This window comes from Salvelinus fontinalis, chromosome 34, assembly GCF_029448725.1.
Source record: "Salvelinus fontinalis isolate EN_2023a chromosome 34, ASM2944872v1, whole genome shotgun sequence".
In the NCBI taxonomy this organism is placed as follows: Eukaryota; Metazoa; Chordata; class Actinopteri; order Salmoniformes; family Salmonidae; genus Salvelinus; species Salvelinus fontinalis.
In genome coordinates, this window is record NC_074698.1 from 36,233,977 (window position 1) to 36,249,418 (window position 15,442).

General features: G+C 44.3%; 2 protein-coding genes across 2 annotated transcripts; one reads left to right on the plus strand and one right to left on the minus strand.

The window, feature by feature from the left end:
• Window positions 1-725: 725 nt before the first annotated feature.
• LOC129833993 (protein amnionless-like) lies at window positions 726-2,162 on the plus strand. Its single transcript, XM_055898810.1, has one exon. It carries the CDS (start codon window positions 726-728, stop codon window positions 2,160-2,162), a length of 1,437 nt encoding a protein of 478 aa, XP_055754785.1.
• Window positions 2,163-2,774: 612 nt separating this feature from the next.
• LOC129834027 (tripartite motif-containing protein 16-like protein) lies at window positions 2,775-10,069 on the minus strand. Its single transcript, XM_055898849.1, has 6 exons — window positions 9,081-10,069; window positions 7,354-7,449; window positions 6,813-7,046; window positions 4,548-4,719; window positions 4,161-4,250; window positions 2,775-3,900 (listed from the first exon to the last, which is right to left on the minus strand). The coding sequence occupies exons 1-6, from the start codon at window positions 9,837-9,839 to the stop codon at window positions 3,275-3,277; spliced, it is 1,977 nt and encodes a 658-aa protein (XP_055754824.1). The 5' UTR covers window positions 9,840-10,069; the 3' UTR covers window positions 2,775-3,274.
• Between the last annotated feature and the right edge of the window lie 5,373 nt (window positions 10,070-15,442).

The following is a 15,442-nucleotide window of genomic DNA, read 5'->3' on the forward strand; positions in this document are numbered from 1 at the left end:
TCGTTCAGTACAGAAATGTTTCTGTTCAATTGAACGTAAAAACATACTGAACGCAGCCCAGGGTTTCCCAAACTCGGTCCTGTGTGCACATTTTGTTTTTTGCCCTAGCGCTACAAAGCTGATTAAATAAATAACGTTTGATGATGAGTTGGTTATTTTAATCAGCTGTGTAGTGCTAGTGCAAAAACCTAAATGTGCACGCAGGCCCCAGGACCGAGTTTGGGAAACCCTGCCTTAAATGACTGGTCCAACCAAGGGAGTACATGGGAACAGAGTTTGACAAATCTATTTTTTATTTTATTTTTTTTTTACATATAATGTTTAGATTTAACATTGATGAGTTCCCAATCATTTTTTTTAATTTCAATTCCACTGCTGGTCACAAGAAACATCACTATAGCAGCTTTTACTTTAGATGCAATTTTTTTAGCACTATGCAGTTTTCACATACAGTTTTTAGGCATAAAGGCTATGAAAAGGTTTAGGCCTAAATCAAATCACAAATCTTTCATAGAGACATCTACACTGTTATTTTGGGGCATTATTGCTGCAGCAGCAGTTAATCTTTGACCAAGCTGGTGACCAGCCGGTAAAGATGAGTGTCTACCAGAGCTCATCAACTTCCTAATCTGGGAACCTGTGCACTCACTCCCTCATGTGACAGTCACACTGTCAGAGACAAAGGTCACCCCGTAGTCCATCCACTTCTGTCACAAGCATTCAGGATGCCAAAAACACCAGCCGTGTTTCTTCTCCTCGGTCTCTGTCTGTTCGGGGCAGCTGACGCCCTGTACAAGCAGTGGATACCCGACACTAACTATGAAAACAAGACCAACTGGGAAAAAGGGTCCGTGCCCTGCGGTAACGACATAGTGCAGTTCTCGGCTCAGAGGAATGTGTCTGTGTATGTGGAGACGGTCCACTCCGTCCATGAGATGCGGCTACCGGTGAACGGAGAGTTCATCCTTCCCTCGGGGGGCGGCTTCACGGTCAGTAATGGAGGGGACCCCGGTTGTGGGGCAGGCGTCACCGCCCAGTTCAAAGATGCAGAGTCTCTGCAGTGGTTCGACCCGGCGCTGTGGCAGGCGGCAGAGTCTTTACACGACCTGGAGAAAGGTCGCTTCCTGTTCTCGGTACATGAGGAGAGCGTACCCTGCCAGTATGACAACGTGTTGTTCCGCGCTGGCTCCTCTTTCCGTGTGGACACCACCTCCAACCAGCCCAGCGTCCCTGTCCAGAGTGTGTCCGTTCTGGGGAAGAAGTTCAGCAGCAGCTCGGAGTTCACCCATTATCTGGGGTCACACTCTGGCCGGATGCAGTTCCACGGAACCTCATCCCCCAGCGTCGGGGCTTCTGGCTGCAGTGATGCCTCTGGCTGCGACTGTGGGAACTCTGCGAATCACAACAGGATCTGCGGCACCGTGACATGCGCTCCTATGAGCTGTAAGAAGCCACTGTACCCCACGGCGCACTGCTGTGACGTGTGTGGTGCCATCGTCACCATCCAGTATTCCTCAGGCTTCAACCTTGAGTCTTATCGGAATCGACTGCAGCACCTCTTCATTGGTCTGCCCTCGTACCAGTCCATTCAGCTAGGCATGTCCAAGGTGCTCAAATCTCAGTATTTCCTCGGGGTGATCCAACGTGCGGCTGCCTCTGAGATCCAGATCGTGCTCCTGGATGGGGAGTCTGGTGCGGTGGCAGAGGCCCTGGCTCGGGACATATTGAAGGACGTCCAAGCCCAAGGCTCAAACCTGGGCATAACCGGGGCTGAGTTCCAGGCCTCCTCTGGGGCCACCAGTGGTGACGGGGCAGGGGACAACGCAGGAGTTGTAGTGGGAGCCGTGTTCGGGGTCCTGATAGTAGTCGCTGGTCTTCCCCTCCTGGCTGTCCTCTTCCGCAGAGGCGTCATAAAAATGCCATCCATGCCCACCATCTCCATCCCTTCTCTGAGCAGCTTAAGGAGAAGCAAGGAGGAGATAGGGGACTTCACGGACCACGGCTTTGAAAACCCCATCTTCGACAAGCCCACCATGATGCCCGAAGTACCAGGTATCTATGGGACTGAAGCCGCCAACTCTATCTCCCTGACGCCGTCAGGTGTGCATTTTGTTAATCCCGTGTATGATGAGAACGAGACCTCAATTGATTTCACTGCCTGAGACTGTGTCATGGTATCTGTAAATATTTTGTGCACATTCTTATGAGAATAATTTCTTACGTGTTGTAATGTATCTAAAATGTAAAAATAATATGTTTCATGCTTAAATTCATATTAAGTATTAGGTATTTTAAAAAGTCAAGCAATTCATATTTGTAAATCAATTCTGAAAAGATTTTTACAAAAGCTTTGTCACATTGTTAATATTATTTACATTAGATTGACCATTGACACAACAATGAAAGACAGCCCTTGAACTCATCTTGGTAGTTAGTACTCAGCACAATGTCAAATAAACATAGTGTGTTTTTGCCAATGAAAGACCAATCACAGCAGTTAGCAAGTCAGTCACTTGCTAACCTGTTCCAATAAAAAGGGCAGTTAAAAAGTTATTACTCAATCCCTCAGTGTCATGTTTTGTTCTATATCAAATCAAATTATATTTGTCACATGCGCCGAATACAACAGGTCCAGACCTTACCGTGAAATGCTTACTTACAAGCCCTTAACCAACAATGCAGTTCAAGAAATAGAGTTAAGAAAATATTTACTAAATAAACTAAAGTAAAATAAAAAGTAACACAATAAAATTACATAACAATAACGAGGCTATATACAGGGGGTACCGGTACCGAGTCAATGTGCGGGGGTACAGGTTAGTCGAGGTAATTTTGTACATAGATAATAAACAGCGAGTAGCAGCAGTGTAAAAACAAAGTCCGGGTCGCTATTTGATTAATTGTACAGCAGTCTTATAGCTTGGGGTTAGAAGCTATTAAGGAGCCTTTTGGACCTAGACTTGGCGCTCCGGTACCGCTTGCCGTGCGGTAGTAGAGAGAACAGTCTATGAGCTGGGTGACTGGAGTCTGGAGAATTTTTTGGGCCTTCCTCTGACACCGCCTAGTATATAGGTCCTGGTTGAGTGCAGACACCCCCTGTAAAGTCCCTGTCTTGTCTTGTGATACTTGATGCTGTGTCCTGTTAAATAAGTACAGTATCAGTCACTTAAGGCAACTGCTTATGAATAGAATAGATACTTTATTGTATTTGTGAGAAACAGACATGTGTACTGGTCCGCCTCTCTAACCTAACTACACTACTGCAGTCAAAGCATTATGATTCCGGAGTGACAGGAGCTGATGTTGCCATGGGAGTGATGAGGGTGGCAGGCAGAGTTGAGCTCTTCATTAGTGGGGGGTCCTTAGGACCAACCAATAACACCACACTGTCCTTCTTTGAGAGCCAGACAGTAGGATACAAGGGCTCCATGAACTCAGCCTTGTACCTGTAGAGGAGTGGCATAGCGACGTCAGTCACACCATAGAAAGCTAATGAGCCTGAGTCAAAGTCGATGTAGACGCCGATCCTCGTGAACACACTTGTGGCTTCCACGACCGCCTCCATATCAGCATGCCAAGTGGAAAAGCTCCGCCCCTCCCTTCCGAGGCTCCACGAGAAGTCATTTCCTGTGATGCAGCTGCCTCTCTCCACGCCTTTCCGGTCGATGCTCTTGTAGGTGAGTCCCACGTGCACGCCCTCCCCACTCAGCTCTGCCTCAAAGTAGTGTCGGCCCAGGTAGAGGCTCTCTGAGGTCATCACCTGGCGCCAGTACTCGAAGCGTTCGGGCGTGTCTGGGTAGCTGTGCTGCCAGGGCGTGGTGTTGGTCACCTTGCTGTCGTCTTCGGTTAGTCTCAGGAACTTGTGGACAGTGTCTGGGTCAAAGGTCAGACTGCTGGCATCTGCCAAGTAAGACACATTTAATTGAATAAACTTTATTAATCGTCAGAGGGGAAAATGGATTTGTCGCCAGCACAGGACACATGCAGGGACAATACAAAAACACACATCCTTATTCAAAGGCTACCTAAGTCGCTATAATACATGTGAAAGGTTACAGCAAGTCAGGCTATTTCTCAAAAGGGTTAGCTCATTGTGAAGAGCACTAGCTATGCAAATCAAATTAGAAATGGTTGCTAATGCAATAAAAAAGACATCTTACACGTGAGGAAGTCGTCTCGCATCTCAGGCTCAGGCAGTGAAAAAGACTTTGACATCTTGGGATGGACCATGGTTGTAATGCCCAGTTTCTCTGTAGGTCAGTGTAGGAGGAAGCAAAGTTATCCTCCAGGTAATACATAGAGTACTCTCTATAATACTATGCATTGGGAAGACTATGGATATTTATTCAACCGTTATTTAACTAAGTCATTGGGAGAATATTCTCTTTTACAATAACAACTTGGGTCGTTTTCATTATGTCATGAAACATCATTTGTCAACAACAAAACAAACAAAGGAAAATGAGCAGTTTTTCCAGGCTTCTATAGTTTTGTTGTGTTTGGTGCCTAATGAACACAGCCCTGGTTAAAATGTGTACACTCATCACCAGTCCTGCAGATGTCCTTCAGCTTGTCTCTGTAGGTAGCCTTGAGCTGGTCACACAGTTCCTGGGTGGACTCAGTGAGCAGGCAGCTGAAGGAGGCCAGGCGATCTGTGAGGCCGACGTAGAGCCCAGGCAGACAGACATCCACCGCCCCCGTCTTCCACTCTGAGTATTCCTACATTCACCAGCAGGAGGAGCCACTCACACTACTGTCACACTACTAAGACAGCTATATCTGCTTCCCAAATGACACCCTATGCCCTTTATAGTGCACTACTGCTGCTCCATCACAGCATGAAAGTAGTGTACTATAAAGTAGTGCACTATATGGGAACTAGGGTGCCATTTGGGATGCACAATAGGGTCCCGTCCAGAAATAACCCCAAACCTCTACCCCCGAGACATTTCAGATAGGTTAAAGCAATATGGTAGTATTGCTTTCCCTTGAATAGGCTTGGTAAGTTCTTGGCTATACTGTTAATACCTATCAAATCCTTTCAAAATCTAAATGAAGTGTCTATGGTAAGCAGTGGAGGCTGGTGGGAGGAGCTATAGGAGGACGGCTAATTCTAATGTCTGGAATGGAATCAATGGAAGGTATCAAACACATCAAACATATGGAAACCACTAACTTCCATTCCAGCCATTACAATGAGCCCGTCCTCTAGCTCCTCCCACCTGTCACTTCCCTCACACTGTGGACACTGTCAACACACTGACTGCCACAATAAACATTGTGGTGACTTAACTGTACATTACAAAATCGCTGACCGAGACGAGTCAAAATTACTGACCGAGACAATATTTAACAGATCATAGGGGAAAGCTGAGGCAAAGGGTAAGAGGGACATGGGTTCCTATATTAGTCCTCTCAGGATAGGGCTGAGAATGAGTCCCAGGATAGGGCTGAGAATGAGTCCCAGGATAGGGCTGAGAATGAGTCCCAGGATAGGGCTGAGAATGAGTCCCAGGATAGTGCTGAGAATGAGTCCCAGGATAGGGCTCAGAATGAGTCCCAGGATAGGGCTCAGAATGAGTCCCAGGATAGGGCTCAGAATGAGTCCCAGGATAGGGCTCAGAATGAGTCCCAGGATAGGGCTCAGAATGAGTCCCAGGATAGGGCTGAGAATGAGTCCCAGGATAGGGCTCAGAATGAGTCCCAGGATAGGGCTCAGAATGAGTCCCAGGATAGGGCTCAGAATGAGTCCCAGGATAGGGCCCAGAATGAGTCCCAGGATAGGGCTGAGAATGAGTCCCAGGATAGGGCTGAGAATGAGTCCCAGGATAGGGCTCAGAATGAGTCCCAGGATAGGGCTGAGAATGAGTCCCAGGATAAGGCTCAGAATGATGCCCCAGGATAGGGCTCAGAATGAGTCCCAGGATAGGGCTCAGAATGAGTCCCAGGATAGGGCTGAGAATGAGTCCCAGGATAGGGATGAGAATGAGTCCCAGGATAGGGCTGAGAATGAGTCCCAAGATAGGGCTGAGAATGAGTCCCAGGATAGGGCTCAGAATGAGTCCCAGGATAGGGCTGAGAATGAGTCCCAGGATAGGGCTCAGGATGAAGCCTATCCTGAGCAGTCAGGCATTTCCAAACACCGCAGTGTGATGCAGTATATACCATCAACCTATAAAATACATGTAAATCCACAGCGCCTTCAGAAAGTATTCTCACCCCTTGACTTTTTCCACATTGTGTTGTGTTACAGCCTGAATTTAAAATGGATTACATTTAGATTTTTGGTCACTGGCTACACACAATACCCCGTAATATCAAAGTGGAATTATGTTTTTCAAACTTTTTACAAATCAATTAAACATTTTAAGCTGAAATGTCTTGTCAATAAATATTCAATGCAGTATATACCATCAACCAATAGAATGTAAAAATAAATAAAATAGCTCTCACAGTATCATGACACAGGAGACTTGAAGGCAGCAGGTTGATATTGTGCTTTTCAGCAACAACACTATCTGCATGTGTTCGGTTTCATTTCATGTGTGACACTCACCAGGGATTGGGGTCAATTCAATTTCAATTCAGTCAGTTCATTTTCCTCAATGCTTTCCTACAAATTTCAGTTTATTCCTGAATTGACTGAATTGAAATTGAATTAAACCCAACCCTCTCTGGTGCACTCTAAAGTTGCACCGGCCTAGACGCTGATCTTGGGTCAGTTTAGCATTTTCCCCACTAATGGTTAAGGTTGGAGAAGATCCAAGGTCTGTACATAGGATACGTTTCACCCCGGAGCTCCAGTCTCTCACCTGCAGGAAGTCCACGTCCCTCTTGTTCCTGAAGAGTCTCTCCACTCTGGCCAGGGTCTTCTTCAGCTCTTGGCTCTTCTGCTCCAGGTGGGCCTGGATGCCCTCGGCCTGGCTGAGCGCCTGCCTCTGCTCCCCCTCCAGAACCTCCGTGGCCCTCCTCCGGGCCTCTTCCACAGCCCCTTGCAGCAGGTAGAACTGCTGCTCCATCACAGCACGTACCCCTGCCACCGAGCTCTGGGGAGAGAAAGATGGAGAGAATATGTGATAAAGAGAAAGAGGAGGAATGGAGAAGTACTTTGTAAATGTGTATCAGCTGTGTGTTTCGAGGTCCATTAAGATCAGAGACGATGTTATAAGTGATAAATGAGCAATAGGCGAACGTGGGGAAAGAATGTATGGAGAGAATGTGCAACATACTTTTTTTTTAAAGGAGAGGAGGAGGTGCTTAGTTGTATCAGCTGTGTGTTTAAGGTTCATTACGGTCAGAGGAAATGGTCAAAGTAATGCGGGTGTAGTGACAAATGACTTTTCAGTGGCGTACCTCTATGGATGCAGTGTTGCTCTGTAGCTGGCCAACGGCATTCTCTGCCACTGAGACGGTCTTCATAATCTCCCCTTGTTTCTTCTGCAGCTCTGTCTATAGACGATCATACGCACGCACACACACACACATTCAGGGCTCTGTTTCTTAAAGAGTACCATGTGTTGGGACCAATGCCAGAAGGTTACCAGCATAGCCCATGGGAAATGCATTTGCTTTGAGAGAGGGCAACCTATTGGAACAGAACAATGGGCAGGCTGTACGTATCACATGTCACATAGAAGGTTTCTTATCACAGAGAAATGTACTGAAGTCTTGTGATAAACAAATGATGTCATAAAAACTAATTTGCCTGGAGACTCCCTATCCTATGCTCCCTCCATCGTGTCCTGGATCACTAGACAATACTGACACTAAAAAGAGGAGTTTGGGACTTCAAAACAACAGCGTGTGGGTCGTTCCACCAACCCGATGCCTTTTGAGAAGTGGAACTTGGTATAAAAAAAAAAGTTTGGTTTTACCAAATTTTAACATTCTGTCAGAAAGAACTTAATACAAAACTAGTTTTCCCATCTAAGAGGTAAAAAAAAAAAGACAACAGGAAGTACCTATGAAAGGGGCAATCGGCAGTTGCTGACGCCATTTTTTTACTTAGAAATTAATTATATGTCTCTATTGATTCTTGAAGAATATAACTTATAAATGTTTCATTAGCTTAGTTCAACTGTCATACCCCATCAGAACCCAAAATGTAAGTGTGTTTTACTGCAATGTTTGTAAACTAAGTAAATGTAAAAACACTATTTAGCCTCAAAACATGTTTAAAACTATAATTTTCCTATCATTGATAGTCAGTCCTTTCATCCATAGCTCTGTCTATGAAATTGAGAGCGGTTATATATTTCTCCAGGCCCATCCTTCAGCTTTGTACCGAAACAGGGGCAGGGAAAACACTTTATTATTGTTTCAACTGCTGAGTGCCAAATAAGGCAACAGAGTTGAACGTAACCGGGTAGACGATTTCCTCTTGAATAGTTTCATCATATTAAATCGAGAGTTCAGTTCGCGTAACAGGGTTGACCTTAAAATGAGGGGCCGACGTAAATGAATCACTAATCACGTGAAATAAATAATCCTCTCCAGACATGACTTTGTCAACAACATAACCAGGACTTCACAATGATGCTGAATGTTGGGGTTAAGTGGGTTCAAATCTTCCCAGAAGTCACAGCGGGTGCAAGGAGTGACATGTCAAAATTGTGAATTTTGGCACTTTAACAAATCATCTTTCATATTACTCTGCCGTGGACAGATTCATGTGATCAACTTTTGCGAGAATTTCCCTTTTGTGTTATCAAGATTATATTCATATTAAAGATTTATTTAATTCTCCATGTGGTCTATATTAAAGGACACTTCATTTAATATAACAAGCTTTTAAAATTCAATATTGGTGCACAATTTCTAATTAAAATATCAAAGGGATGCAAAAGGCACTGTTCTCGTGGAACGACCCAAAACAACATGTCCATGCCAGAAAAAAGGGAGCATTCATACAGTTAGCACTCACTGTCTGTGAAATGTAAGTGTGTTGTGTGTCTGTATGTGTCAGTGGAGGCTGGTGGAGGGAGGAAGGGGAGGACGGGCTCAGCCATTACAAAGAATCCAGTCCTCCCTATTTCTCGCTCCACCAGCCTCCCCTGGTAGAATATAAATGTTACCAATACCTGGATCTGTCTTCGAGCCTCCTCTACAGGTACCGTACTGTGCCCCAGATGCCCCTGTACCTCACACTCGCAGCACACACACACACCGCAGCCGTCCGTCAGGCAGTATAGTTCAAGCGGGAGCCGGTGCTCCTCACAGGTGCGACACTCGATGTCCTGTAAGGGCTCCACCAGTCGGTGATTCTGGAACCTCTGGTTCTCCAGGTGGGGTCTGAGGTGGGCCTCGCAGTACGACACCAGGCAGGTGAGGCAGGACTTCTGGGCCCGGCACGGGATCTCGATGCAGGAGTCACACAGCACATCTTCTGGGGTGACAGTAAACCCGCTAGAGATTGCCTGGGGCTGGGTGTTCTCCCCTGGTTTATCGTGCTTTCTTATTGGGTCCTCTTGTTCCTGGTTCTGAGGATGGGTGTTCTCCCCTGGCTTATTGTGCGTTGTTGTTGGGTCCTCTTGTTCCTGGTTCTGAGGCTGGGTGTTCTCCCCTGGCTTATCGTGCGTTCTTATTGGATCCTCTTGTTCCTGGTTCTGAGGCTGGGTGTTCTCCCCTGGCTTATTGTGCGTTGTTGTTGGGTCCTCTTGTTCCTGGTTCTGAGGCTGGGTGTTCTCCCCTGGCTTATTGTGCGTTGTTGTTGGATCCTCTTGTTCCTGGTTTAGGTTCAGATCCCACATGTTTATCATGGATGTGGTGACATCTTTGCTTCCAGTTGTGGGATGACTCTCTTCTGTATTCTCTTCATTCTTGATGACGAGGGTCTCCATGTTCTCTTTCTCTGGTTTGTGGATGTCCTGTGTGTTGCTGGTGTGCCAAGACACAGTACCTCCCTCACTCACTCCTCTCTACTTCAGGCTGCAGGGTGTGACTGCTGGGCCTCTGTCTGGGTCTGAACAGGCAGACAGTGCAGATCTTTCTTCACGTCTTAGTCTATCATGACATCCTATAGTGGCCTCACTACTCTTATAATTCCTATTCTCTCGCTCAGTAAGTCGCTTTCTCACTCTATCTCTCTCAAAAACACTTTCTCGCTCTTTGTCTGTTTCTCTCACTCTCACCGTCTCTCGCCCTAACTCTCACACCCTAAGACTATCTGTCTGTTTCTCTGTAAGTCTCTCCTCTCTAACTCTCTGTCCAGCTCCCTAACTCAAGATCATTTAGTGAGAAGACAAGAACAGAACTGAGGACCGCGCCTTAATAACTTGATCCGTGTGAGTCAGCGGCAGCAGCAGGAGCCTCCTCTTGTTACACTCCTCCCTTCTCTCTTTCTCCTTTTCTCACTCTCTCCTCCCTCATTCAGTTGGGTTCAGGGAAGGCTGCGTTGGTTTGAGTGGAGAGAAGGGGGAAGTGGGTATTGAGGGCAAGGAATGTGGAGATCTCTGTTTTAACAGGACAAATACAATATAAGCACCCACAAAATGATTATTATGAATCATGAAATCGTCACTGTACAGCCACACTCCCTCATAGGACATCCCAGACGTGGCAATTCCAAAGTTGTTATCTAATAAAAGCATTTCGTAGAAAAAAAAGAATGTTGTATCAACAAAGAGGATCTGGGTCAGCTGAGATGTCTTCTGCAATATAATCTGTAAAAACTGGAATGTCAACATCCTGGAGAAACCTGTCTCTGAACAGTTAGCTTTTCAGGAGTCATCACAATGTGTTTGGAATGAGTGGTCCTACACTAAAGTTATTATATGTTCACAGTAGATGAAGGAGAATGACTAACAAACTGACATACAATGAGATAAAAGGTTTTTCAGATGCTGTTATGGTTGACATGATCACAGAAGAGTCATCCAATGTCTGGAGAAACTGTATCACTAATGTAATGCAAAGATAAGGAAGCCAAGGAACCACAGTGACCAGGCCGTACCTAGTGTTTCCTTCTGATTAAAGACAAGGGATGTTTCTAGACAACATTATTTTCCCGCCGCACCCTAACTTCCTGCGACTATTTATAACCATACTCCAACTTATCTTACAATAATGTAGTGAGAGACTGAATTGGTAACAGAATTATTTTGACATTTTGGAAATCTATCTAACACACATTTGTCTTTCATATACAAATACAGCTCGGGGAGGGGCTAGGTTAAGCCTGACTAATTTGCTCTGTTTCACTTTTGTTGAAATGGAACAATTCAGTTTAGATCCAGACTAGGCTAGATTCAATATAAACAGGAAATGTAAACAGGAATTAGACTGTCTGGATATAGAGCCGTTGTAAACAATGAGAGTAAGTCTGGCATAGAAAAAGAATTACAGAACATTGAATGGGAATGTCTGTGAAGTCAGGTACAATGACCGGTTATGACCAAAAATCCAAGCTCATGTTGTGATCCAGTTAGTTCTAATTTAATGTATACTTGGAAAATGACTCAATAATATCCTTGATTGACAAAACAGTCCTTACCTACTGTGCACATATTAATCAGTGGGAACGACCTTGGGCCTCTGGGTATCAGTTTACTTAAATGACCCATAACCTCTGACTCCCCCATTGTTTCCCCTCTCCCTCTTCCTACATCCCAATGTTCATTTGACTCCCCCATTGTTTCCCCTCTCCCTCTTCCTACATCCCAATGTTCATTTTTCTGGAAGTGTGCTCTAGTTCATTTCCCTTCATGGATTTAAAACTGAGGGTTGGCATCATTCATTTTGTGAAAATGCATTTACATGCTTGAGGAGTGCACAATTGCACACTTCGGGGGAAAGGACAGAGAATCGGGATGCAGGTTGACGAAGTTAATGAGAACTACTCCCAGGCCTGTCGGGTGCAAGGTGAAGTTGCTCCTAATTGCTCCCCCACTAATGGTTAAGGTTAGGATTGTAGTAGGGGAAGCTGATCCTAGACCCTGGAGCGGCCTGCCTCAGTCAGAGTCCTGTCTGTTGCAGCTTCACATACACAATGCAGAGAAGGACATATTAGTATTTTTGTTTATTTAAAAACACTGTTTGAGTCTTTAAAAAATATGAGGCATTCAATGTGGACATTGTTTAGGTTTCAAGTGCATCTGATAAAATCAACCACCAAAACCAATGACACATACAATATTATTGGGAAGACTTCGTGACGTGATCAGAACAGAGACATACAGAACATACCATAGACATACAGTGCAGACTGAAGACTACAATGATGGTTAGAGGCAATAGAGAACTTTTAGCCTCTATGGTGCTCTTCAGACAAAATGGGTCCTTTCATCTAAATGGACAGAAATAGTTTCCAGAAATGACATCATTGTACAGAAAGAGGCACATGTCCCCATAACCATGAGAAAAAGCATAACATATTATCTGCCTAAAATTCAAGACTTGTGTAGTTTCATGAAATGGATTAAAGTAATATCCAGTGTTCCAGGTTTCTATGAAATAGGACCGATAATGAATTACAATATAATGAGTGAATATACTTTTCCTTCCCAAATGTTTTAATGAAATATGTTAAAAAGCAGCTTTTCTGTGTTGGAATGGTGCGGCACTACCCCAACAACAAAACGGTGTGGCCATATACCCATCATTCAAATTGGAATGCTAGTAGACCGCTGATTGGCCAGCTCATCCTCCTTAGGAGGATGACATCATCCTCTTTGAGGAAATAGCAAGCATTTTTTGTTTGAGGTGGGGTTTTAAGTGGGGTTTTTCTCAAATGTATGCTTTGGCCACAAATACGAGTATAGGATGAGTCAACAACATTATTTGGGTATGAGTTAACAGAATATGAACTTTTAAAAGTGAGATTTTCACTGGACAGTTACTATAGCATCATACCAAACAAACATGTGTAACCATACAGCCAACCTTCAAGCCAAAATTTGACGTAAACAATTAGTAACTAAACTTCCATAGTGTAGTGTAACATGGTTAATTATGTGATCAACATGACATGACAACATTGTAATTCAATACCTCATGGGGGTAAACCTATACGCTGGACATCTACATACTGTATCAGAAAATCAGCAGAAAAATAACTGTGACAATGGATTTAACTGTGTGTGAGTTTTACCTATCGAAACATTAAATAATCCACTCAATACGTGTTTAGTTGACCATTCTCACATAGCGTCAACTTTCAATGAAAAAAAGCAATTGGCCTCCTTTATCAGTGAACCAAACTGAAAGTGGTTGACCTGGCATACTGTGTGTAAACAAATGTACTGGTACAAAATGCATAGCAAGCTGAATGACCCGAGACAAACCAATCAACAGGTACAAAATGCATAACAAGCTGAATGACCCGAGACAAACCAATCAACAGGTACAAAATGCATAGCAAGCTGAATGACCCGAGACAAACCAATCAACAGGTACAAAATGCATAACAAGCTGAATGACCCGAGACAAACCAATCAACAGGTACAAAAAATGCCTTAGTAGCAGAGAACTGGTAATGCACAAATAATGGTAATATTGTAGCGAATGGAGAGAAAGCCTGACTGTGACTCGTAACCACCCTACACATGTGATACATTATCTCCATCAACAATGGAAGTATCTATACAAAACGATGGATTTGAGACCTTCGCTGGGATTCTACGCAAGGCGCGTTATAGCACTCACTATACAGCCGACAATGTGCTGTTTAAAGGCATTTTCCCAGAAGTTCGCGGAGATCGCATTCATTGTAAAAGCTGCGTATGCAGGCTACAGAGTAAATTACCTTAGAAACCTGTTACGGTGCACCGCTCTAAAACGCGTCTTGTATTGAATCCCGGACCCTATGTCTAATGGATTAATAAACACATACAAACAATTCACCATATGATCATGTATGTCAAATATCCTGTCCTTAACAAATATACTGACGCCATGAGCACAGTCTCAGGGGATGGTAGTACGGTACCTAACATGCCCTATGTACTGACACCAGGAGCACAGTCTCAGGGGATGGTAGTACGGTACCTAACATGCCCCATGTACTGACACCAGGAGCACAGTCTCAGGGGATGGTAGTACGGTACCTAACATGCCCTATGTACTGACACCAGGAGCACAGTCTCAGGGGATGGTAGTACGGTACCTAACATGCCCTATGTACTGACACCAGGAGCACAGTCTCAGGGGATGGTAGTACGGTACCTAACATGCCCCATGTACTGACACCAGGAGCACAGTCTCAGGGGATGGTAGTATGGTATCTAACATGCCCCATGTACTGACACCAGGAGCACAGTCTCAGGGGATGGTAGTACGGTACTTAACATGCCCCACAACGTATTGGGGTCAGACAGAGAGGTGTTGGAGGGGGGCAGGCCACACCTCCTTGTTCTTCTCTCTGTACACTGTGCCACATGGCATACAAGAACACTGCTGCACATCAGCACTGTGTTCTGTGGATACAGATCCAGGCAGTCTTTGGCTGACTGCGTATGGTGGCGCAATGCTCCAAAAGATGGCATGCCATAGCTCTCTGTCCTTCACGGAAGCAGCAAGGTCCTCTGTAGTTAATTAAAACGTTCAACAGTGGCGTTTAGTTCATTAAAACGGTCAACAGTGTCCTTTAGATCATTAAAACGGTCAACTGTGTTATTTAGTTAATTAAAACGGTCAACAGTGTCCTTTAGATCATTAAAAATGTCAACAGTGTTGTTTAGTTAATTAAAACGGTCAACAGTGTCATTTAGTTAATTAAAACTGTCAACAGTGTTGTTTAGTTTATTAAAACGGTCAACAGTATATTTTAGTTCATTAAAACAGTCAACAGTGTTGTTTAGATCATTAAAAAGGTCAACGGTGTCTTTTAGTTAATTAAAAAGGTCAACAGTATCTTTTAGTGCATTAAAACAGTCAACAGTGCCGTTTAGTTAATTAAAACGGTCAACAGTGTCCTTTAGATCATTAAAGCAGTCAACAGTGTCGTTTAGTTAATTAAAACGGTCAACAGTGTCCTTTAGATCATTAAAATTGGTCAACAGTGCAGTGGACTTCTAGAACTCACTCTAATGAAGATGCAACGATCCAAAATACCTTTCAGATTTCTTCAGCTCTTCTCCTTCATTTATAAAGTCCATAGAAAGCTCAGGTTTCTGTATTTTACTTGTCTTCTTTTGTTCACTGAGATGTTTACCTTAACAATGTCCTCCTTTCTGACCCAGGGAATGAAATGACAACATTTCTCTGAATGTCCTTACATAATCGCAGTCTGACAAGCGTGTCTCTGAATATTGCATACACTACAACAAACCGCTATTTATGTTGTAGCTGTAAAGTCTCTGAATGTTGCATATACTACAACAAACCCCTATGAGACATTAGCCCTGACAAGACTGAGCTACAATGCTCCACTGACCTACCTTTAAGGTAGGAAGAGCATTCTGCTTGACCTGTACAGTGTGTCCACCTAGTGGTCTCCAGAAGAATG

What these genes read in the sequence shown, in the direction of transcription:
- LOC129833993 (XM_055898810.1), top strand. Translation starts at nt 726, where the DNA reads ATGCCAAAAACACCAGCCGTGTTTCTTCTCCTCGGTCTCTGTCTGTTC.
- LOC129834027 (XM_055898849.1), bottom strand. Translation starts at nt 9,839, where the DNA reads ATGGAGACCCTCGTCATCAAGAATGAAGAGAATACAGAAGAGAGTCAT. An exon ending in AGGCTCGAAGACAGATCCAG is followed by an intron (nt 7,450 to 9,080) that starts GTATTGGTAACA and finishes GATCGTCTATAG; the next exon opens with ACAGAGCTGCAGAAGAAACA. An exon ending in GCGAGACGACTTCCTCACGT is followed by an intron (nt 3,901 to 4,160) that starts GTAAGATGTCTT and finishes CTTACTTGGCAG; the next exon opens with ATGCCAGCAGTCTGACCTTT.